General features: G+C 53.5%; 1 protein-coding gene across 2 annotated transcripts in view; it reads left to right on the top strand.

Annotated features, from left to right (window-relative positions):
• The window catches only part of ITGA11 (integrin subunit alpha 11), a 41061-nt gene that overhangs the window by 15316 nt on the left and 3503 nt on the right, over nucleotides 1–22242 (top strand). The window contains exons 8-25 of one of the 2 annotated variants that reach the window (XM_053955031.1): nucleotides 653–797; nucleotides 2123–2288; nucleotides 3630–3700; nucleotides 4159–4303; nucleotides 5930–6078; nucleotides 7536–7676; nucleotides 9210–9413; nucleotides 10135–10265; nucleotides 10771–10937; nucleotides 12428–12570; nucleotides 13454–13564; nucleotides 13838–13923; nucleotides 14846–15047; nucleotides 17219–17317; nucleotides 18856–18932; nucleotides 19877–19966; nucleotides 21023–21113; nucleotides 21229–21342. In XM_053955031.1, coding sequence (XP_053811006.1) covers nucleotides 653–797; nucleotides 2123–2288; nucleotides 3630–3700; nucleotides 4159–4303; nucleotides 5930–6078; nucleotides 7536–7676; nucleotides 9210–9413; nucleotides 10135–10265; nucleotides 10771–10937; nucleotides 12428–12570; nucleotides 13454–13564; nucleotides 13838–13923; nucleotides 14846–15047; nucleotides 17219–17317; nucleotides 18856–18932; nucleotides 19877–19966; nucleotides 21023–21113; nucleotides 21229–21342 — 2332 coding nt within the window. The remainder of the gene's footprint in view (nucleotides 1–652; nucleotides 798–2122; nucleotides 2289–3629; nucleotides 3701–4158; nucleotides 4304–5929; nucleotides 6079–7535; nucleotides 7677–9209; nucleotides 9414–10134; nucleotides 10266–10770; nucleotides 10938–12427; nucleotides 12571–13453; nucleotides 13565–13837; nucleotides 13924–14845; nucleotides 15048–17218; nucleotides 17318–18855; nucleotides 18933–19876; nucleotides 19967–21022; nucleotides 21114–21228; nucleotides 21343–22242) is intronic. The other variant, XM_053955032.1, reaches the window with a different exon arrangement.

The following is a 22242-nucleotide window of genomic DNA, read 5'->3' as shown; positions in this document are numbered from 1 at the left end:
CTCCCTCTCCAGCGACAAATCTTTGCTCCTGCACTTTTTCCAAGCAGTATTCCTGCTGGGAATCATGGAATTTCAGGTTGAAAAAGAGGTCAAAGATCAAGTCCACCACTGCCAAGGCCACCACTGACCATGTCCTAAGTGCCACATCCAAGTGGCACGGAAATCCCTGCAGGAACGGCGATTCCAGCACTGCCCTGGGCAGCTCGGGGAAGTTTTAGATGGATCCTGGCCGGATCCGAGCAAGGTCCTGAATTATTTGTGTCACACCGAGTCCCCAGCCCTGCTCAGTGTCCCTTTTCCATATAAATACGCTGGAATTTGGGACCGTGCTTTGTCAAAATCCCGGGATTTTGGCAGGGGTGGATAAGGGGATGAAGAAATTTTCCCTCACAGGGAAAGGCCCCCATAGGCCAAGGCCAGAACTTCGCTGGCCGACTCAAGATCAATTCCCTCACCCAATTTTGCTGAACTACGGCCTCTTTCCTGCAAAAAAAAGCGGGGAAATCCACATCCCAAAGCATTTCTCGCGGGGTTCCTGCACCTCCCCAGGGGGCAGCGGCCCCACAGACCCCTCGGGGTGGGCTCGGTGGGGCGGCGCAGCCGCCACGGAGCCGGCGGGGCTGAGCAGCCCAGGGCATCTCTTCACTTGCAGCTCGGAAGCGTTTCGGAAAGGTGGCCGGAAAGGGGCAAAGAGAGTAATGATTGTCATCACAGATGGAGAGTCCCACGACAGCCCAGACCTGGAGAAGGTGATCGAGGACAGCGAGAGGGACAACGTCACCAGATACGCCGTGGCGGTGAGTGACGGGACTTGTGTGGGTTGTGGAAGACCTGCAGAGCTTGGCGGTGATCCAGGAATCCCAAAGCACCAGGACAGCCCATCCCCACTGCTCCTGGAGCATTCCAAGAGGTCCTGTCCATCCCCACTGCTTCTGGAGCATTCCAAGAAGTCCTGTCCATCCCCACTGCTCCTGGAGCATTCCAAGAGGTCCTGTCCATCCCCACTGCTCCTGGAGCATTCCAAGAGGTTCTTGTGTGCTCCAGGAATCCCAAAGCACCAGGACAGCCCATCCCCACTGCTCCTGGGGCATTCCAAGAGGTCCTGTCCATCCCCACTGCTTCTGGAGCATTCCAAGAAGTCCTGTCCATCCCCACTGCTTCTGGAGCATTCCAAGAGGTCCTGTCCATCCCCACTGCTCCTGGAGCATTCCAAGAGGTTCTTGTGTGCTCCAGGAATCCCAAAGCACCAGGACAGCCCATCCCCACTGCTCCTGGGGCATTCCAAGAGGTCCTGTCCATCCCCACTGCTCCTGGAGCATTCCAAGAGGTCCTGTCCATCCCCACTGCTCCTGGAGCATTCCAAGAGGTTCTTGTGTGCTCCAGGAATCCCAGCACAGCAGGACAGCTCATCCCCACTGCTCCTGGAACATTCCAAGAAGTCCTGTCCATCCCCACTGCTCCTGGGGCATTCCAAGAGGTTCTTGTGTGCTCCAGGAATCCCAAAGCACCAGGACAGCCCATGCCCACTGCTCCTGGAATATTCCAAGAGGTCCTGTCCATCCCCGCTGCTCCTGGAATATTCCAAGAGATCCTGTCCATCCCCACTGCTCCTGGAATATTCCAAGGGATCCTGTCCATCCCCACTGCTCCTGGAGCATTCCAAGAGATCCTGTCCATCCCCACTGCTCCTGGAATATTCCAAGGGATCCTGTCCATCCCCACTGCTCCCGGAGCATTCCAAGAGCTCGCTGTGGCTGTTGCTGCTTTTGGGATGCTCAGCTCGGGATTCAGCTGCCGGAGCTGGTGCCGGGACCAGGGGCAGGCAGGACCCCAAATTCCACGAGGAATGTCCCGCGGGAGGAACTGCAGCAGTTCCTCTGTTTGTTCCCACAAAGTGGTGTCAGATCTGAGGATGGGGCTTCTCCCACATGGACACCCCAAAGAGTTTTGGGAAGAGTTTTTATCCATCCTGGGAAAGCGGCTGACCCCCCATCCCTGGATGCGTCCAAGGTTGGATGGTGTCCCTGCCCATGGAATGGGATGAGCTTTAATATCCCTTCCAACCCAAACCATCCGGGAATTCTAATTCCATGGAAGTCTCTCGCATTTTATTCCCAACCAGGTCTTGGGTTATTACAACAGGAGAGGAATCAACCCCGAGGCCTTTCTGAACGAGATCAAATTCATCGCCAGCGACCCCGACGACAAACACTTCTTCAACGTCACCGACGAGGCGGCGCTCAAGGACATCGTGGATGCTCTGGGAGAAAGGATTTTCAGCCTGGAAGGTGAGGGATGCTCCTCCCTGGCACGTCCCAGGGCCGGGAATGTGCTGCTGATCCTTTTTTTCCCCCCCCGAATTTGGACGTGGCTGCCGCAATATCTGAGCCTAAAATCCTGCTTGGAGTATCTTCAGATTTGAGGAAATGTCTTTATTTGGAGCGGTTGCTTCCCTCGGGAGTCGGGAGCAGAGATCCCTTTTCCAAAGGACACACCTCATTCCGGGCAGCGGAATTCTGGTGGCTTTGATTTTCCTTTTTATAGAAAACCTCGGAGATTTGGTATGGGGGGAATTTGGGCGTCAGTGTCTTCCTCATCCATCAAATTCCAGGGCTGTAAACAGGAAAACCCACACACAAGAGCTTCCTGGGGTGCCAGACATCAGGAGATTATGGGAATAATGTTGGGATTTCGGGTTTGTTGGCTGAAATGAAATATCAGGAAATATTTCTGTCTTAAATGTCAGCTCTTGTGACAACTTTGTCGCTCTCCCAAACTAAATTTATCCGAATTTCAGAGGAAAAATGCAGCCTGGAATGAACAATTGGAACAGAAGATGGAGGGCTCGCACTGGGAATGAAACATCTTGAATTTGGGGGATTTTGGCTCAAACCAGCTCACAAACTCCCCACAAGTTTCCCAGTTTTCTCTGTCCAGCTTGGAGCTTCCCTGTGGAAGTTGCCCTGGATGAGGAACTCCCCCAGTTGGAATTACGAAGCAAAAACCTCCAAATCCCCATTTTTGGGTGATCTTGCAGCTCTGCAAGGGGAGAAGCTGCACCCCAGCAGAGGTCCCAGAGTTCCTAACAGCACGAGGTTGTGGAATTGGGGGATTTGGGGAGAATTGGGATCATCAGGAGGACCTGGAGCTGCTGGAGCAATTCCAGAGGAGGCCCCAGAGCTGCTCCAGGGCTGGAGCCCCTCTGGAGCCAGGCTGGGAGAGCTGGGAATGTTCCCCTGGAGAAGGGAAGGATCCAGGGAGAGCTCAGAGCCTGAAGGGGCTCCAGGAGAGCTGGAGAGGGACTGGGGACAAGGGATGGAGGGACAGCACACAGGGAATGGCTCCCACTGCCAGAGGGCAGGGATGGGTGGGATACTGGGAATTAGGAATTGTTCCCTGGGAGGGTGGGGAGGGGCTGGGATGGAATTCCCAGAGCAGCTGTGGCTGCCCCTGGATCCCTGGCAGTGTCCAAGGCCAGGCTGGACAGGGCTTGGAGCACCCTGGGATAGGGGAAGGTGTCCCTGCCCACGGCAGGGCTGGGATGGGAACCCACCATGGCCCAGCCCTTCCAGGAGAGCAAAACTCTCCATTAAACACAAATTCCTTTTTTTTTTTTTTTTTTTTTTAAGGAACCAACAAGAACGAGATCTCCTTTGGACTGGAAATGTCCCAGACTGGATTTTCATCCCACGTTGTGGAAGTAAGAGAGGAAATATGGGAATTTTTTTTTTTTTTTGCTCCGGCCTTGTCCTGTTTATCACCCCCCGCTCCAGGTGGGAGATTGGGATCTGGGACAAATTATTAATTACAGAGTTACATAATTAACGTGAGGATAAGGAAGTGTTGCTGGATTATCCCGTGGGAAAGGGAGGTGTTGGGAGACCCGAGCATCCCTTAGGATCTGCAGCAGATCCTCCCGATGCCATGACCTCTCGGGAAGGACACGCTGGGATCCTCATGGAGAAGGCGTTCGGGAATTTCCTGGGGAGAAAAAACACATCGGAAAAACGGGAACAGGGTGGAAGTGTCATTCCAGCATTTTTTAAAACCCCCCGGCACTCCAGGTGTTTTTGGAAGAAGGGTCTGTGTGGGATCAGAGGGATGGAGTCGCCTCCGCTTGGGAAGAAATCCCACCAAAGCACTCCCGTTTTCCCACAGGACGGGATCCTGCTGGGAGCAGTGGGAGCCTACGACTGGAACGGAGCCGTCCTGAAGGAGACCAGCAGCGGGAAGGTCATTCCTCTGCGGGAATCCTACCTGCAGGAATTCCCGGAGGAGCTGAAAAACCACGGAGCCTATTTAGGTGGGAAAGCTGAACGAGGCCGTGCTGCCGCGGCGGGAGGAATTCGGGATTTTATCCTTAAAAAATAGGAAGCACGGGATATTCCTCATGGGAGATGCAGCACGGGAGCATCCTCACCTGGGAAGAGCCCGGCTCCGACCCCGGAGCGGGGCACAAATGGGATTTAAATTCAGGAGCAGCCGAGCCAGCGGGTTATCCGCAGCTTTTCTTGGAATGGTTTCAAAGCTCTGATGGAATTTCATGCCTAGGCAGGAAATACCTGCTGGGTTAATCCGTTCCATGTGCAGCCACTGGAGCTCTGGAATAAAAACATCAGCCTGGACTGTGAAATGCAGCCTCTCCTCGGAGATGTGGCTGTCCCATGGCGGGGAGAGAGGTGGGATTCTCTGGGATCAGCGTCTCAAGGCTCTTCCCTGGGAATGGGCACACGTGGATCACCTGTGGGGTGACAGCAGAGTGTCCCCCGGAGCTGGGATGGCTGTGGGTGTCCCGTGGGAATCCCTGTGGGAGCTCAGCTGGGCTCTCTTTTCCACTGCCTGGAGTGAGAAATCTGGGAATATTAAGGAATGCTGGTGTATCCCGCTGAGGAGCAGCCTGGGGGGCTCAAGGCTGATGGTTGGTTTAGGAATATCCCTCCAGGAGGGGCATTTTTAGGGAAAGAGGGACCCCAGGCAAGGCTGGTGAGCAGGGAAAGGGGTCCAAAAATCCCTGGAGATACTCAAAATTCAACTGGATGCGATCCCAGGGAATGTGATTCAGTTTCATGATTGGCCAGACTTTGAGCTCCATAGAATTCCAGAATTCTGGAGTGATTTGGGTTGGAAAGGAACTTAAAGCTCATCCCATTCCACCTTCCCCTATCCCAGGTTTCTCCAAGCCTCATCCAGCCTGGGGTTGGAATATTCCAGGGATGAGGCAGCCAAAGCTTCTCTGGGTGCCCTGTTCCACTTCTAAGGATTTAATTGGAATTTAAACCTGAGCCTGAAGGTTCAGGAACCTGGACTTGGGGTTGAAAGCCAGGATTTGGCAGCCCCAGCTTTATATTCCTACAAAATCCCATCTGCAACGATGAAAGTGCCGCAGCCCAGGGGGTGATCCCCGTAGGAAAAAGGGATTGCTCAGGGTCATTGGCTTAGGCAGGGTTATTTCCATCAGGAGGAATGGTTTTGATGGATTCATGGCTTTTCTTGGACTGGGAATGTTGACATCAAGCACCAGGAAAGCTTTTCCTGGTGCTCCGAGAGGAGCGGAGCAGCGGGAGCTGCAACTTCCCAACACTCAGCACCTCAGTGTGTGTGTCCAGCCTGATGTGAGCCGTGAAATAAAACACCCAGAAGTCCGGGACTTGCAGGGATTGGATTCACCTTTGATAAAAGAAGGATTTGCACAGGAAGTGGGAATCAGGCAGTGCCAAAACTCCCGGCACAGCCCCAGCTGTGGCAGCACCGGAGCGGGCGGCTCAGGGGCGCCGGGGTCCGTCTGCACCATTTCATCTTTGCAAAAATCCCGGTTTTTAAGCTTCCCTTTTTGGGAAGTGGCCAGAGCTGTATCAGCAGCTGGGGGCTGATGGAAAGCAGACCCTGGGAGCAGGCAGGGAATTCTCACTCCGTGTCCATCCCTTTCCAGGCTACACCGTCTCCTCCGTCGTCTCCACCAAGCACGAGCGGATTTACGTGGCGGGAGCGCCGCGGTTCAACCACACCGGCAAGGTCATCCTGTTCAACATGCACAGCAACAGGAACCTCACCATCCACCAGGCCCTCAAGGGAGAGCAGGTAATTCCGGCCGGGAATGCCGCGCCGCTTTTGCCCCATGGAAAAACCAACCCTCTCCCTTGATTTTCCCGAGTTGGAACGGCTCGGCAGCGCCGCGCAGCCGTGGATGCGCCTTGGTTTGAAAAGACAGGTGTCTGCTAAGGAAGGCAGGAGCCTCCCTTGAAATGGAAAATGAAGAATAATTCCCTCTGAATTATTATAATTTTGAAATCAAGGAGCTCTCAAGCAAAGATATGGGAGTAGGATTAACAGTTCTTTACTAAGAAAATTAAAAATACAGACGTGTCACTATTGGACACGAAATGAGTACACAGAAGCTTGGTAAGTTCAAAAGAGAAAAAGACCCAGTTTTATTCAAACATCTGGTATTTCTACAATTCCAAAGGTGACCGTGGATTGGAGGATGGAATTACCACCTCTCCAACCACACTGGTCCAAAGATCTATCAATGATTTCTCTCTACCCACAGACAAATATTTAAACTATTCAATTTATACATGAACTTGTATGGGAACTCTGACACTCAAATATTAAGACTCTTAAACATTATCAGAAGGTTAAACAAGTTTTATGAGAACTTTAAAACTTTCAAAAGAACTATAAAAGAAAACTTAACACTTTTAAAAATCGGGGCAACACAGACGCAACAGTACAAAAAAAGAAAACAAACCACTGCCAGAGTGAGAGCAGGCCCTGGCAGGCTGTGGGTCAGGGTGGTGGCAGCAGTGCCATTCCATGGGGGCTCAGCCCTCCTGCAGTGCCAGCTGTGCTTCTGCTGGGGCAGGATCCTGGACAAGGCTGGAGTTTTCCTCTGGAGCTCCAGGGCTGGTGTGGATGGGCCTGGGCTCCCTCTGGGAATGCAGTGGGGCAGAAAGCTGCTCCTCTGGGAATGCAGTGGGGCAGAAAGCTGTTCCTCTGGGAGTGCAGTGGGGCAGAAAGCTGCTCCTCTGGGAATGCAGTGGGGCAGAAAGCTGCTCCTCTGGGAATGCAGTGGGGCAGAAAGCTGCTCCTGTGGGAATGCAGTGGGGAAAAGGTGCTTGGGAAATGTGTCCCAGGGCTCAGATTGTATCCAGGTAGGAATGCTTGGCTCCTCCCCTGGGTGCAGCATCTCCCCATGGGATGATGGAATTTTCTCAGCCATGCAGGGACACTCACTGGCCCATGAACAGGAGATAATTAATAATTAATGGCCCATGAACAGGAGATAATTAATAATTGATGGCCCATTAACAGGAAAGATCTCCTGGGGGGAGGATGGGCTGTGGGAGAGATAAAGGAAAGACTGCCCAGTGAAGAGCAGAGAAGTGCCCCAGCTCTGACAGATGGGGACAGAACGCTCGCCCCCATTTCCGGACGGTTGTGGCTGCGTCCACAGCGGGGCTGTGGCAGGGTTGGGATGTCCCTGTGGATCCCAGGGCGATGGTGGCACCGTTCCCACCCCGTCCTGTCCCCTCCAGATCGGCTCCTACTATGGCAGCGAGATCAATTCCCTGGATGTGGACGGCGACGGCGTCACCGACGTGCTGCTGGTGGGAGCGCCCATGTTCTTCAGCGAGGGCAGGGAGAGGGGCAAGGTCTACGTGTACACCCTGCAGGGGGTGAGTGGCGCCTGGGGACACCGCGGGGACGCTCGGGTGCTCTCGTGGCGGCCGTGTCCCCTGGTGGGGTCTCAGGGGAGGCGTGGAATGGGATCTTTGCCACGTGGGAATGTGGATGTCCCTCTGGAGAAACCACCTCCGGCCACGTGGCTTCCTCCAAACTTGCTCCCTCCAGGGAGAGCTCAGAGCCCCCTCCAGGGCCAGGAAGAGCTCAGAGCCCCCTCCAGTGCCATGTGGAAGTTGCCCTGGATGAGGAACTCCCCCAGTTGGAATTACAAAGCAAAAACCTCCAAATCCCCATTTTTGGGTGATCTTGCAGCTCTGCAAGGGGCGAACTGGAATGGCAGCAGAGCTCCCAGAGCTCCTAACAGCACGAGTTTGTGGAATTGGGGGATTTGGGGAGAAATGGGATCATCAGGAGGTCATGGAGCTGCTGGAGCAATTCCAGAGGAAGCCCTGGAGCTGCTCCAGGGCTGGAGCCCCTCTGGAGCCAGGCTGGGAGAGCTGGGAATGTTCCCCTGGAGAAGGGAAGGATCCAGGGAGAGCCCAGAGCCCTTGCAGGGCCTGAAGGGGCTCCAGGAGAGCTGGAGAGGGACTGGGGACAAGGGATGGAGGGACAGGACACAGGGAATGGCTTCATAGTGCCAGAGGGCAGGGATGGATGGGAGATTGGGAATTGGGAATTGTTCCCTGTCAGGGTGGGCCACTCACAGGGCTCTGGGGACAGCGAGTCCCTCTCTTCCCTCCAGTGCTGGAATGGGACATGTGCCACCCCTGTCCCCTTCCCTGTCCCAGCTTTCCTGGTGGGCCACCCAAAAATCTGGCTCAAAATGAGCCAAATCCATCAGGATCCAGGAACACATGGGAAGGTTGTGCTCTACATCCAAGGATGCAGATCCTGCCTGGAGCATGGAATCCCTACACCCAAAGCACTTTGTTATTTATGAAATTATTATTATTTATTATTAACAATAATAATAATGACATTTGTGTTTATTATAGAATTTTTTATGAGTATGGAATGTTTATTATTATGGAATTTATTAAGGATGCAGAGCCCGCCTGGAGCATGGAATCCCTACACCCAAAGCACTTTGTTATTTATGGAATTATTATTATTATTATTATCAGTAGTAGTAGTAGTAGTAGTAGTAGTAGTAATAATAATAATGACATTTGTATTTTTTATAGAATTTTTTATGACTATGGAATGTTTATTATTATGGAATTTGTATTTGTTATGAAATGTTTTAGTAATATGGAATAATAATAATTATTATTATTATTACTATTACTGCTATTGAATTATTTATGTCATGTGCAAAGCAGATGTGAGGCTGGCTCAGGGGGGGCTCAGGGCTCATCATTCCCCAGGGACGTGCTCCAAAATCCCCCATCCCTGGGAACGCTCCCACCTCTTTCCTTGGAGAACCCCTCCCACATCACCGCACTGTTCGCCTGGGGCTTTCTCCTCTTTCCAGCCTTGCTGCTGACGCTTTGGGAATTGTCTTCCTTCTTTCCTTTCCTTGGCAGAACCTCTTCATTCCCAGCGGAGCCCTGGTGGACCTCCAGAGTTACCAGAATTCCCGTTTCGGCTCCTGCATCGCCGCCGTTCCCGACCTCAACCAGGACTCCTACAACGACCTGGTGGTCGGGGCCCCTCTGGAGGACGAGCACCAAGGAGCCATTTACGTTTTCCTTGGATTCCAGGAGACCATCCTGAAGAAGTACAAGCAGGTGGGCCTTCCCCGAGCTTGGGTTTCCTCCTCTTTTCATGGGAATAAATACCATTTTTCCCTGTTCTAAGGACTGGTGGGGCAGGACAAATCCACGCCCGGGATTTAGTTGTTAATTATCGCAGCCAGATATTTCCTCTTTTGAGGCATCCAAGACAAAACGTTGGAATTCAAGCACTGGAACAGCAGTGGTGGATTCCCAATCCCTGCTGGGGTTTAAGATGGGTGGATGTGGCACTTGGGGACATTGGTGGTGGCCTTGGCAGCGCCAGGGGGTGGTTGGACTCCACAGCCTTGGGTGGCTTTTCCAACCTGATTTATTCCATGGAATAGTCGGGGAAAAGGCTTGAAATTGGAAGCAATGTTTAGCATTCATTGCAAGGGATTGCTATAGATGTATTAATTAACTAATTAATTGATGATTATTTTTATTTATTTTGTTTGTTTTTACTTAAATTATTTGTTTATTTATTTATTACACTTTTGATAAATACGCAGGGTAAATCCAGTAGAAATCTTGGATGGTGTCTCCAAAGAGAAATTGCTTTCAAAAGCAAATGCTTTCCCTTTTCCAAAGAGGAATTCCCTGGAAAACCATGTTTAGTAGAACCTCTTGGAACGGGGGAATTTCCAGCGGCGAGGCGGAGTCAGCCTGGCAAACCCTTGGCAGGCAGGGATTCTCCTGCTGGAATCCAGCCTGGATTGTTCCCGTTCCTTTCCAGCGGATCGCGGCCGCCGACCTCGCTCCGGGCCTGATGTATTTTGGATGCAGCATCCACGGGCAGCTGGATCTGAACGAGGACGGGCTCGTGGACTTGGCCGTGGGCTCGCTGGGCAGCGCCGTGGTGCTGTGGTGAGCCAGGGATCCTTGGTGCCCTCTCCCGCTTTCCTCTGCCCAAACCATGCCAAAGTTTTTCCAGGGAAAACTGGTCTCCCAACATTCCGAGCCATCTTTCCTGATTAACCACCCCCTGTCCAACGGGGCTGTGGGATCTCAATACCCTCAGGCCCTAAAAAGGTGCCAGAGCTGCTTTTCCATTGAGTTTCATCCATAGTTCTCCAGAAATTCCAAATCTGTGGGATTTGCCCAGGCTCCTTCTGGTCTGGTTTAATCAGAGCAATATTTTCAAATGTTAATTAAAGTTTGGAGAGTCCCTTGAAGCTGTTGGGACAGAGGGTGGCTGTGCCCAGCCGAGATGGGTCACCATGGCCTCTGCTTGGAGAGCGCCTTCGGTCTTCCCAACCTTCTGCGAAAAGGAGGGAAAAGGAGTGAAAAAGGCAAACCTGGAGCTGTGGGAGACTCCAGGATGTCCCATCCCGAGCCAGAGCCCATCCCATGCCCTCTCCCCACCCCGCAGGTCCCGCAGCGTGGTCCAGATCAACGCCAGCCTCCGCTTCGAGCCCTCCAAGATCAACATCTTCACCAAGGACTGCAAGCGCAACGGGAAGGAGGCCACCTGCCTGAGGGCCTTCATCTGCTTCACCGCCCTCTTCCTCTCCGCTCACTTCCAGACCGCCAGCGTGGGTAAGGACAGAATCCCAATTCCTGCCTTGCTCAGGTCTCCAGCCCCATGGAAAACCCAACTTTTGGGATGGAAACCATCCAGGAGCTTGGAGGAGCTCGTGTGCCCATCCGGCAATTTGACGTCACTCACGTTTGTCCCTGTCCCGGCCGAGTCTCCGGGTTCTGGTGGTGGTTCTTCCAAAGAAACACCCTCAGGATAAATCCCACCTCATCCCTCACCTATTCCCTGGGCTGAGCTCTCCTGGGATTTGACTTCCCATGCTCTGTGTGGCGGGAATGTCACCCCAGCGGGACGGGAGAGGACGTGCCCGGCCCGCGTTCCGCAGGGCTCATCCATCCCTCCCGCCTCCCGCAGCAGCGGGACACATCTGCCGGCCAGATGTGCGTTTTCCACAACATCCCAGGGAGTCTGCGGAGCTGGCCAGCTCTCCCGTTAAACCCTTGGATGGTGCCGTGACCCCGAGTGATCCCCGGCGGATTCCCGGGAGTCAGCGGAGCAGGGAAGCGATAGCGGCTCAGCCCCTGCGAGCCAGCAGCAAACACTGGCCAAGGAAAATCAGGATCCAAAGCCAAAGGAAAAACTCCCATCGCACAGACCGGGAGTTTTGTTTTGCTCTGTCAAATCCAGCATTTTTCTCCCTGCTGCTGTCCCAGAGGGATAAAATCTGAGTGAGATTTCCTTATTTATTTGATTTTACCTTTATTTCCTCTGGAAATAAAGAGTCACGCCCTGGATGAGCCCCTGTGCTCTGGAGCCAGGCTGGGAGAGCTGAGGGTGTCCAGCCAGGAGAAGGGAAGGATCCAGAGAAACCTCAGAACCCCTTCCAGGGCCTGAAGGAGCTCCAGGAGCGCTGGAGAGGGGCTTGGGACAAGGGATGGAGAGACAGGACACAGGGAATGGCTTTAAGCTGAAAGAGGGACAGATGGGATTTTGGGAATGAATTGTTCCCTGTGAGGGTGGGGAGGGGATGGGATGGAATTCCCAGAGCAGCTGTGGCTGCCCCCGGATCCCTGGAAGTGCCCAAGGCCAGGCTGGACAGGGCTTGGAGCACCCTGGGACAGTGGGAGGTGTCCCTGCCATGGCAGGGGCTGCAGAGAGAGGAGATTTAAGGTCCCTTCCCAAACCAGTCTGAGATTCTGCGGTTCCCTGAGATCCCTGCTTGGCTGGGAATCTCCAGTTTCTTTCCAGCAGCAGTGCAGGAACCAAAGGATCTCCATAAATCATCCAGGTGAGGGGGTGAGCTCTTATTCCTCCGGACCAGCACGGGAACAATTTGAGAGGCAAACAATTCCACGCCCGCACAGATTTTACGCAGCGCCTTGCAATAATTCATTCCCAAAACTCCTCATTTGGAGAGGGGAAGCTTTTCCCAGAACCGCCGGGGGTTTCCCTGGGCTCCCCTTGGCAGGGAACGGGCACTGGCGCCACTCTTTGCCCAGGGTTTGGGGTGTGTGTGGCCCCAAGGCCTGAGCTGGGCCTGTCCTTGCAGGGCTCAGGTACAACACGACCATCGACGAGCGCCGCTACTCGCCCCGGGCACACCTGGACGAGGGCGGCGAGCGGGCGGCGCCGCGGGGGCTGGTGCTGCCCGCCGGGCAGGAGCTCTGCCACACGCTCCCCTTCCACGTCCTGGTGAGTGTGGTGCTCTCTCCAGCATCCCTCGGTGGCTTCCCGGGGTGGGAATGAGCCTCATCCCGCCGGATTCGTCCCGCTGGATCCCTGCCCGCCGGTTTGGTGTGGTCGGGGAGCAGCACGTGGCAGCTGCTGGGTGCCCAAGCAGTGACATCACAGCAGCTTCCACGTGCTCCGTTCCGTGAGCCGCGTCCTCGGGGAGGGTGCGTGCTCCTCACCCCAGGGTCAGGCTGCTTTTCCTGCTCCAAAATCAGGAATGCTCGTTGTTTTGAATGGAGCATCCCCGTGCCAGTCCCTGGTGCTGTCCCCCTGCGGCCCGGCGGGGTCCCACCCCGCGGTGCAGAGCTGGTGGATCCCTCGCTCGCAGGGAACAGCTGATGCACAAACCTGGCCAAAACCAAACATTCCCAGGGAATGAGGAGAATCTCATGGAAGCCAGGCAGGCCCACGCTGCCAGACTGGCCCAGCCCCAAGCCCCGGCTGAACTGCCGTGAACTTCTGGGAAATTTGAGGCTGGAGATGGAGCCGGAGCTCGTGATTTAGCCCAAAAAACATCTCCCTTCAGAGCATCCCTCTGCACCCCTGGGCAAGGCACGGGAGGAGCTCCAAGGGGCTTCCAGAGGGCAGGGCTAGGTGGGATGTTGGGAAGGAATTCCTGGCTGGGATGGAATTTCCCAGAGGAGCTGTGGCTGGATCTCTGGAAGCGTCCAAGGCCAGGATGGATGGGGCTTGGAGCAACCTTGGAGATGGGATCTGTTTTTTGTTACATCCCAGCCCTGGGCTGGGGCTGCAGGACGGATCTGTGACCTCTGAGGGACACCCTGAGGTGCTGCCCCAGCCCAGGCAGCCCTGGGCTCCTCTCCACGTTCTCCATGTGCCACAGGACACGGCGGATTACGTGAAGCCGGTGACGTTCTCCATCGACTACGAGCTGGAGCATGCCGAGCACGGCCCCATGCTGGACGATGGGTGGCCCACCTCGCTCAGGGTCTCTGTAGGTAGCAGCTGCCACCCCCTCGGTGCCACCTCCCAAAGTGTCGCCTCCCAAAGTGCCACCTCCCCGGTGCCACTTGCCAAAATTCCACCTCCCCAAGTGTCACACCCCTGGCGCCTCCTCCCAAAGTTCCACCTCCCAAGGTTCTACTTCCCAGGATGTCGCCTCAAAAAGTGTCACCTCCCAGAGTGCCACCCCCCCCCCCCCCCAGGGCATCAGGGCAGATTCATCTCTGGAAGGATCGTCACCGAGCTGCTCTCGTTGTCCCCTCAGGTCCCCTTCTGGAATGGCTGCAACGAGGACGAGCACTGTGTCCCCGATCTGGTGCTGGATGCCAGAAGTGACATTCCCAGTGCCATGTGAGTAGGTGACCCAGAGCACGCTCCAAGAATGTCACCACCTGGGGGAGGCTCCAAAAATCCAGCCCCAGTCTGCGTTCCGTAAATTCTGACATCACTGGTCCTTCATCCAGCATCACCACAAGGTTCATCCAAGCCCTTCGTGAGGTGCTCCTTGGCACTTCTGGGCCTCTCCCTGCTCCCTGTCTGGAAGGAATCCGTGGTTTTTCGGGGAATCCACAAACCAGCGAATATTTGGTGCCATGGTGATACAAATCAGGAAATACCAGGGAATAACTGCAAGGCTGGCATTACCCACCTGGCAATTACGGGCTTGACTCATGGAAATAATTCCACACTGCAGCTCCGTGGTTACAGAGCCATTAAAGGTTATCCCCGCATCCACAGGAGGCCCCGGAGCTGCTCCAAGGAGCCCCTCTGCTCTGGAGCCAGGCTGGGAGCCAGGCTGGGAATGTTCCCCTGGAGAAGGGAAGGATCCAGGGAGAGCTCAGAGCCCTTTGCAGGGCCTGAAGGGGCTCCAGGAGAGCTGGAGAGGGACTGGGGACAAGGGATGGAGGGACAGGACACAGGGAATGGTTTTAAGGAAAGAGGGACAGATGGGATTTGGGGAAGGAATTGTTCCCTGTGAGGGTGGGGAGGGGCTGGGATGGAATTCCAACTGGATCCCTGGAAGTGTCCAAGGCCAGGCTGGACATTGGAGCTTGGAGCCACCTTTGCTGTTGCCATGGGATCTGTTTCTTCCCTACATCCCAGCTGTCCCGAGCCGTCCTAATAATGTTTGAGAAAGCGTCACACCATTGGCCAAAAATCCCCAAATTACGGCCGATGGGAAGAATCCATAATTCCTCTTTCAGCACAGCAGGACAGAGGGAGAGCGGGGATTTCCACGGTCGTAAAATCCCAGGAATGCCCCTTCTTGCAGGGAATTCTGCCGGAGGGCGCTGCGGAGGGGGGACTGCTCGGCCTTCAGCCTCTCCTTCGACGCCTCCGTCTTTGTCATCGAGAGCAGCAGGAGAAGGGTGGCCGTGGAAGCCACGCTGGAAAACCGCGGGGAGAACGCCTACAGCACCGTCCTCAACATCTCCTTCTCCAGGAACCTCCAGTTCGCCAGCTTGATCCCCAAGGTGAGCTCCCGGGGGAGATCCAGGCTTTTCCAGAGGTGCTGCTAATCCCGGCCGGGTGAGAAAGCTGCAGCCTAAAGCAGAGCCCAAATCTGTCTCCATCCCTCGTAAATCAGAGCTGTTTATGGGCTCCCTTTCTAAGCACTTCCAGCTCTTTTATTTTGGAAATGCAAAAACGTTTTGAGTTTTAAGAGCCTGAGCGAAGGTCAAACACAGAGGAAATTATTTCCCTCTATTTTTCTCCTGCAGTTGTTTAAAAATACTCCCTGCACATGGCCAAGTTCCCGTCAGGAGCGAGTATTTGCAGCTGAGAAAAAACTCCTGGAAGTAGGAGCTGGTCATGGGAATGTGGCCACAGCTCAGCACCGAGCCGGGCGATGCCACCTCTCCATGGCTTTCCCTGGATGATCCCTGAGTGTCCCAAAAATTTCACTGCCCCACTCCCTCCATCTTGGTGCGACTCCTCCCTGTTCCCAGCGAGGTTTGGGAATGTGCTGATGCTGCTGAGCCTTCCCTCACCCCCCGCCATGACTTCATCCCTGCCCGCACATCTCATCATCTTTGTTTTTCTCCGAGCCGTGCCAAGGGAAAATTGTGGGGCTCGCTGCCCACAAAATAAGAGAAATGCATTTTTTGGAGATTATTCCAAACGAAGTGAGGGGAGCAGGGAAAATCCCCGGCGTGGTGGGGCACAGAAAGCACCGGGCAGCAGTGGTTGTGGGGAATATTTGCGGCTGGTCACAGAGGAGTCACGGATAATGGGCTCCTGCCTGTCCCTCCTTATCAAGGAGCATCCAGAGGGGATGGATATCTGTGTCGTATAAATAAAAAGTGGCTATGGCCCCAAAAAGTCCATAATTTCAGCAGAGGAGTGGGAGGAAGCTCCAGGCTGTTGCTGGTGGCTGGTGCTGGGATATTCCGGCTCCTGGGTAGGACTTTTCCAGTGGCAGCAGCTCCAACTGACCCCTTGTGGGATAAAAGCTGGAATAGCTCATCCTCTCATGGTGACGATGGACACCTGCCTACAAGTGGGCTACAACATCTGGATACAACATCTGGAAGGGTTGTGGAGGAGACAGAGCAGGGTTGGTGTCCCATCCCATCCCAGCTCTGCAATGGGCAGGAGCTTCTCCAGCCTGGCTGGAGAGGTGGAAGGTGTTCCAGCAGCAGGAATGTCAGTGTTGAGATGAGGGAATTCCAGCTTAGCTGGTGGCCATGCCAGATAACAGCTCATGTTGTCTCTCAGTGCTTCCCAACGACTCCTCATCACAGAAAAATCAGGAATGCCAGGAATGATCAGGTTCATTCATTCGCCACAGTTAAATTCATTCACCGCTGTAATTGAATTCATAAAGAGGATTTAAATCAGAAAACTGGGAGCTGCTTCCTAGAGATGCTCCTTTCCAGGAACATCAGTGAATGCCTGGGAAGGATTCCCAGCTCCAGCGAGCAGGCTGGGTTGGATGACTGGCTGGTTGCTTGCACGGCCCTTTGGTTGGGTTTTGGCTGGTTGTTGGTTGTATCCTTCATTCATTAGTTTGTTGGTCACTGGTTGGATTTTGGTCATTGGTTGGGTTTTGGTCATTGGTTGGTCATTGGTTGGGTTTTGGTCATTGGTTGGGTTTTGGTCATTGGTTGTTGGTTGGCTGGTTCATTTGTTAGTCCTTGGTTGGTCTTTGGTTTGCTCGTTGGTTGGTTCTTGTTGTTGATTGGTTGTTGGTTGGGTTTTTGCCTGTTTGTTGTCGATTGGTTGGTCATTGGCGGGTTGGTTTTTGGTTGGCTGGTTACTGGCCATTGGTTGGTTGGCCATTGGTTGGTCGTTGGTTGGTTGGTCGTTGGTTGGCCATTGGTTGGCCATTGGTTGGTTGGCCGTTGGTCGGCCATTGGTTGGTTGGTCGTTGGTTGGCCATTGGTTGGCCATTGGTTGGTTGGTCTTTGGTTGGCCATTGGTTGGTTGGTCATTGGTTGGCCATTGGTTGGTTGGCCGTTGGTTGGCCGTTGGTTGGCCATTGGTTGGTTGGCCATTGGTTGGCCATTGGTTGGCTGGTTGTTTCCCAAAGCCAAGGCTCATTTTGGACCCCTCGGGTGTTCCCAGTTTTCCAAAGAGCCGGCTCCTGGGGCTCATTCCTGGTGTCCTGGACATTCCATGGACAGGACTCCGTGTCCCGTTTCAGGACGACACCGACATCAACATCGACTGCGCCAGTGACGACAGACACCCCACCAGGAGAGTGTGCAACGTCAGCTACCCCTTCTTCCGAGCCAAGGCCAAGGTAGGACATTCCCAACTTCCCACTGTGCTGTCACATGGACCTTCTGCACCCAGGGTCACATCTGGGCAACCCTGAGCGGGATTTTGAAGATAAACTTTTGGTTTCTTCCCTTTTGGAGTTTGAAAGGCATCTTAGGGAAGCTGGGATGGGTGGGATCCTGCCCTGGTGCTCAGGAGAGCCCCAGAATCCAACCCAGCTTCTCTCCAGGTGACAGAATTTGCCTCAAATCCTTTGGAAAAATGTAATGTTGGCTTCAAACCACGGATGGGAACTTCCCTGAGCTGATTCCCTGCAGGATGAGGCTCCTTCCCCAGCTCAGAAGTTTTCCTTGCTCTGGGGTGCCTCTGGATCCTGCTCAGAACCAGTCCAAGCCCCCTGGGTGGTGGCATCCTCCAAACCAGTGGTCCCAATATTTAGGATGAGCCCAGATCCAGCAAAAACTGTTTTTATAAACCATAAACCCTTGGGAATCATGAAATTCAGGAGTAAGGTGGGGAAAAGAAAAGAGGGGAGCTGCAGCCATTCAGGATCCATGCGGAATTCCAGACCCACCCCATACTCCTGTGGGAAAAGGGACCAGCACAAGCGGGATCTGGAGAGAAATTCTCCCCAGCTCCTGGGGAGAACCTTTCTGAAACCTTTCCTTGATAATGATGGATTATCAAGGCCTGAGAGCTTTTCCTTGCTCTGAGGTGCCTCTGGATCCTGCTCAGAGCCAGCCCAAGCCCCCCTGGGTGGGGGCATCCTCCAAACCAGTGCTCCCAGTATTTGGGATGAGCCCGGATCCAGTTTATCATTTTTATAAGCCATAAACCCTTGGGGAACATCAAAATCAGGGTTCAGTTGGGAGAGGATTAGTGGGGAGACCCACTCAGGATCTGCATGGAATCCCACCTGCCACCCATGGGAAAAGGGGCCAACACCAGCGGGATCCGGAGATAAAATCTCCCCAGCTCCTGCATCCATCTGAAACCTTCCCTGGATTATGATGGATGAGCCTCAGGCACCAGGCTCGGCTTTAAAGCTCCCAAAAAATCCCAGTGGGATGCCTGTGGCTGCACGAGGAGCTGGCTCCCCATGACCTACGGGGCTGGGAATGCGTCCGTGGGCCATCAGGTAGTGCCGCTCCTGCCAAAACAAAGACAGGCTGGAAATGGAATTTTGGCTCCGGAGCCGCGGGAGCTTTAATATTCCAGTCAGCTGTGCCGGCCCAGACGGTTTGAGGTCACCGCAGATGTGACATTTATCACATTTATCCCATTTTATTGGTGTTGGCTCTCTCCAGCTGCCTCCCCTTCCCGCCGATCCCGGGCCTCTGGAGGGATCTGCTTCCAAAGGGAGCCGCTCGTTGCTCCCATCGCAGGGGCTGAGAGAATTCCTGCAAATCCTCTCTGCCTGGAAAGGCTCTGCTCGGTCCCGGTGGGATTGGGAATTGTGTCTCCCGCAGGGTCCCACACTGGCCCCGCTCAGCACTCGGGATTTTATCCCCTGGGATGTTTTTCCCGGTGTTTTTCCCGGTGTTTTTCCCTTCTCCACAGGTGGCTTTCCGCCTGGATTTTGAGTTCAGCAAGTCCGTCTTCCTGCAGAGCGTGGAGATCTACATGGTTGCCAGCAGGTCTGGGGACGCTTTCTCCCTCTGGAATCACGGAATCATGGAATGCTTTGGGCTGGAAAAAAAGCCCATCCAGTCCCACCCCTTCCCTGATCCCAGGTTGTCCAACCATGGACAATTCCAGGGATCCAGGAAACTTCTCTGGGCACCCCAGGATGTAGCCAGCTTTCCTTGGGATTCCTTCCTCCAGAGCCAGAGGTTTTCCATGGAATAACCCCATGGAGACCCAGTGGCTGTGGGTTATCCCAGCCCCGTGCTCCCAAGCCTGGCTATTTTTATTTATCTGGGAATTTACATCCATGATTTTTCCGTGCCTGTGGAAGCTGCTGGGCTCTGCTGGATCTCCAGCCACTGCTGCTTGCTCATCCATGCTCCCACCACAAATATTTCCCAGGGAAAATATCTCCTAATAATTTTGCAAAGTTCTCCTTACTCCCCGCTTCTCCACAGGTAAAGATTTCCCACAGGGAAATGCAGGAAATCCTGCAAAAAAAGGGAAAATCCTATGAAGAAAGGGGAAAATCCTGCAAAGAAAGGGAAAATCCTATGAGGAAAGGAGAAATCCTGCAAAGAAAGGGGAAACCCCGGCAAAGAAAGGGGAAATCCTACCAAGAAAGGGAAAATTTCAATCAACTTAATATTTATTAAAATATCAACAAATCATTTAATTAATTGACTGCATTGCTAATATAAATTAATTAATATTTTTAAATAAATTCACCAATTATTAGAGCAGAGGAGGATTCCCCTGCACCACTTTAAGCTGCTGGGGGTGACACCTCCCTCCGAATCATTTTAACCTTAAAACTCCCAGAATAAAATCCTGCTTTGACCAAAATTAAAAAAAAAAATTAAAAAAAAAAAAAAAATAGGTTCAGCATTCCCAGAAAAAAATTCCCAGGGGGATTTGGCTCCTGCCTGACCCCCTGGCCCTGCTGCTCTTCCAGTGACAGCGAGGAGAAGGAGAGCACCAAGGAGGACAACGTTGCCCACCTCAACTTCCAGCTCAAGTACGAGGCCGACCTGCTCTTCACCAGGTGAGGAGCTGGGGATGGGATGCGGCTCCTGGGAGGTCGCGGATTGGGAAAACCCCTTGGGAAAACCAGCCTTCAAACCGAGGTTTAATTTGGGAATTTATTTGGAAAAACAGGAGCCATAAAATCAGGGAGAGCTTTTTGTAAAATTGGCGAGCCGCGGGGAGCTGGACTCTGCCGATGGTTAAAGGCATAAATTTTATTAAAGAGGTGTGAGGGTGAGTTTTTATGGGGGGGGGGGAAAAAAGGGAATTCTTGGAGGTAATAATGGCCATAACAGGTGTTCCCGGTGTCTGGGCCGGTGGCCATCCCACAAAACCACCAGAGGGAAGCTCAGCTGTGGGATGAGCGTGGAATCGCCGGGAATTCAAGTCTGGGACAGCCAGGGATGAAGGCAGAGATAATTTAGGAAGCTGCTGATGGGAAAATCAGGGATCCCAAAGCACATTCCCTGGCACTGCTTGCTGGAATTTTTCGGGGATTTTTCAGCCCTTCGGTCATTTTATATTTTTAACTCAGACGCCACGAATAAAATTCCTTTAATATTTAGGATTTATGGGGAGTGAGGGGATTCTCCAGTTCGGAGTGAAGAGAAAACCTGGAGGGAAAGAAGGGCACAGAAAATATCAAGTTTGGGAATTTTGGAGTGAAAAAGGAGGGAGAGAAATGAGGGGATTTGGGGCCATCACAGGTGCTCCCAAATGGGTTCCCACAGGATATTCCTGGCTCTTTTCCTGCCTCTCCAGCTGCAAAGCAGGGATTGATTTACCTCCTGTGACAGCCAAACCTCAGCCAGGGCCTGGGGTGGCTCTGATTTATTAAAGAGGCGAGAAAAATCCTACAAAGAAAGGGGAAAATCCTGCAAAGAAAGGGAAAATCCTACAAAGAAAGGGGAAAATCCTGCAAAAAAAAGGGGAAAATCCTACAAAGAAAGGAGAAATCCTGCAAAGAAAAGGGAAAATCCTGCAAAGAAAGGGGAAATCCTACAAAGAAAGGGGAAATCCTGCAAAGAAAGGGGAAATCCTACAAACCTCTCTTTGTCACCCTTTTTTCCCACAGGACGTCCAGCCTGGACTATTTCGAGATCAGATCCAACAATTCCCTGGATGGATCCAACCCCATCGGGCCCCCCTTCCACTGCACCTTCACGGTGAGCAGGAACCGGACCCCTGATCTGGGATTTGGGATTTGGATTTGGGATCTGCCCCAGGAGCCGGGACCCCCATCCCCCAATCCCGACACACCCCTTTGCTCTTCCCTGGCAGCTGCAGAACCTGGGATTCTTCCCGGTGCAAGGGGTGACCCTAAAGATCACCGTGCCCGTGGCCACCCGGGCGGGCAACCGGCTCCTGCTGCCCACGGAATTCCGGGCAGACCAGGTAGGACGGGATTCCGCTTTAGGGTGGGATTCCAGCACGGTTTAGGGTGGGATCCTGTCCCAGTTTAGGATGGAATTCCAACACAGTTTAGGGTGAGATTCCAGCACGGTTTAGGGTGGGATCCTGTCCCAGTTTAGGATGGAATTCCAGCACAGTTTAGGATGGGATTCCAGCACGGTTTAGGATGGGATTCCAGCACGGTTTAGGGTGGGATTCCAGCACAGTTTAGGGTGGGATTCCAGCACGGTTTAGGGTGGGATTCTGTCCCAGTTTAGGATGGAATTCCAGCACAGTTTAGGATGGGATTCCAGCACGGTTTAGGATGGGATTCCAGCACGGTTTAGGGTGGGATTCCAGCACGGTTTAGGATGGGATTCCAGCACAGTTTAGGGTGGGATTCCAGCCTGATTTAGGATGGGATTCTGTCCCAGTTTTGGACAGGATTCCAGCACAGTTTAGGGTCAGATTCCAGCCTGGTTTAGGACGGGATTCCAGCCCAGTTTAGGGTCAGATTCCAGCCTGGTTTAGGATGGGATTCTAGCCCATTTTAGGATGGCATTCTGTCCCAGTTTAGGACGGGATTTCAGCCTCATTTAGGATGGGATTCTGTCCCAATTTTGGATGGGATTCCAGCCTGGTTTAGGGTGGGATTCTGTCCCAATTTAGGATGGGATTCCAACCTGGTTTAGGATGGGATTCCAACCTGGTTTAGGATGGGATTCCAACCCGGTTTAGGATGCGATTCCAGCCCAGTTTAGGATGGGATTTAGGGCTGGCCCTCCAGCCACATCCCACAGCGAGCCACACTCAATCCCAGCTCCAGCAAATCCTGGGAGGTGCTGGGGATCCCCAATTCCATCGGGATGGGGGCACAGGGAAGCCACTGCCACAATCCCTGTT

Source organism: Vidua chalybeata, chromosome 13 (assembly GCF_026979565.1).
Source record: "Vidua chalybeata isolate OUT-0048 chromosome 13, bVidCha1 merged haplotype, whole genome shotgun sequence".
NCBI lineage: Eukaryota > Metazoa > Chordata > Aves > Passeriformes > Viduidae > Vidua > Vidua chalybeata.
This window is presented reverse-complemented; position numbering and strand designations above follow the sequence as displayed.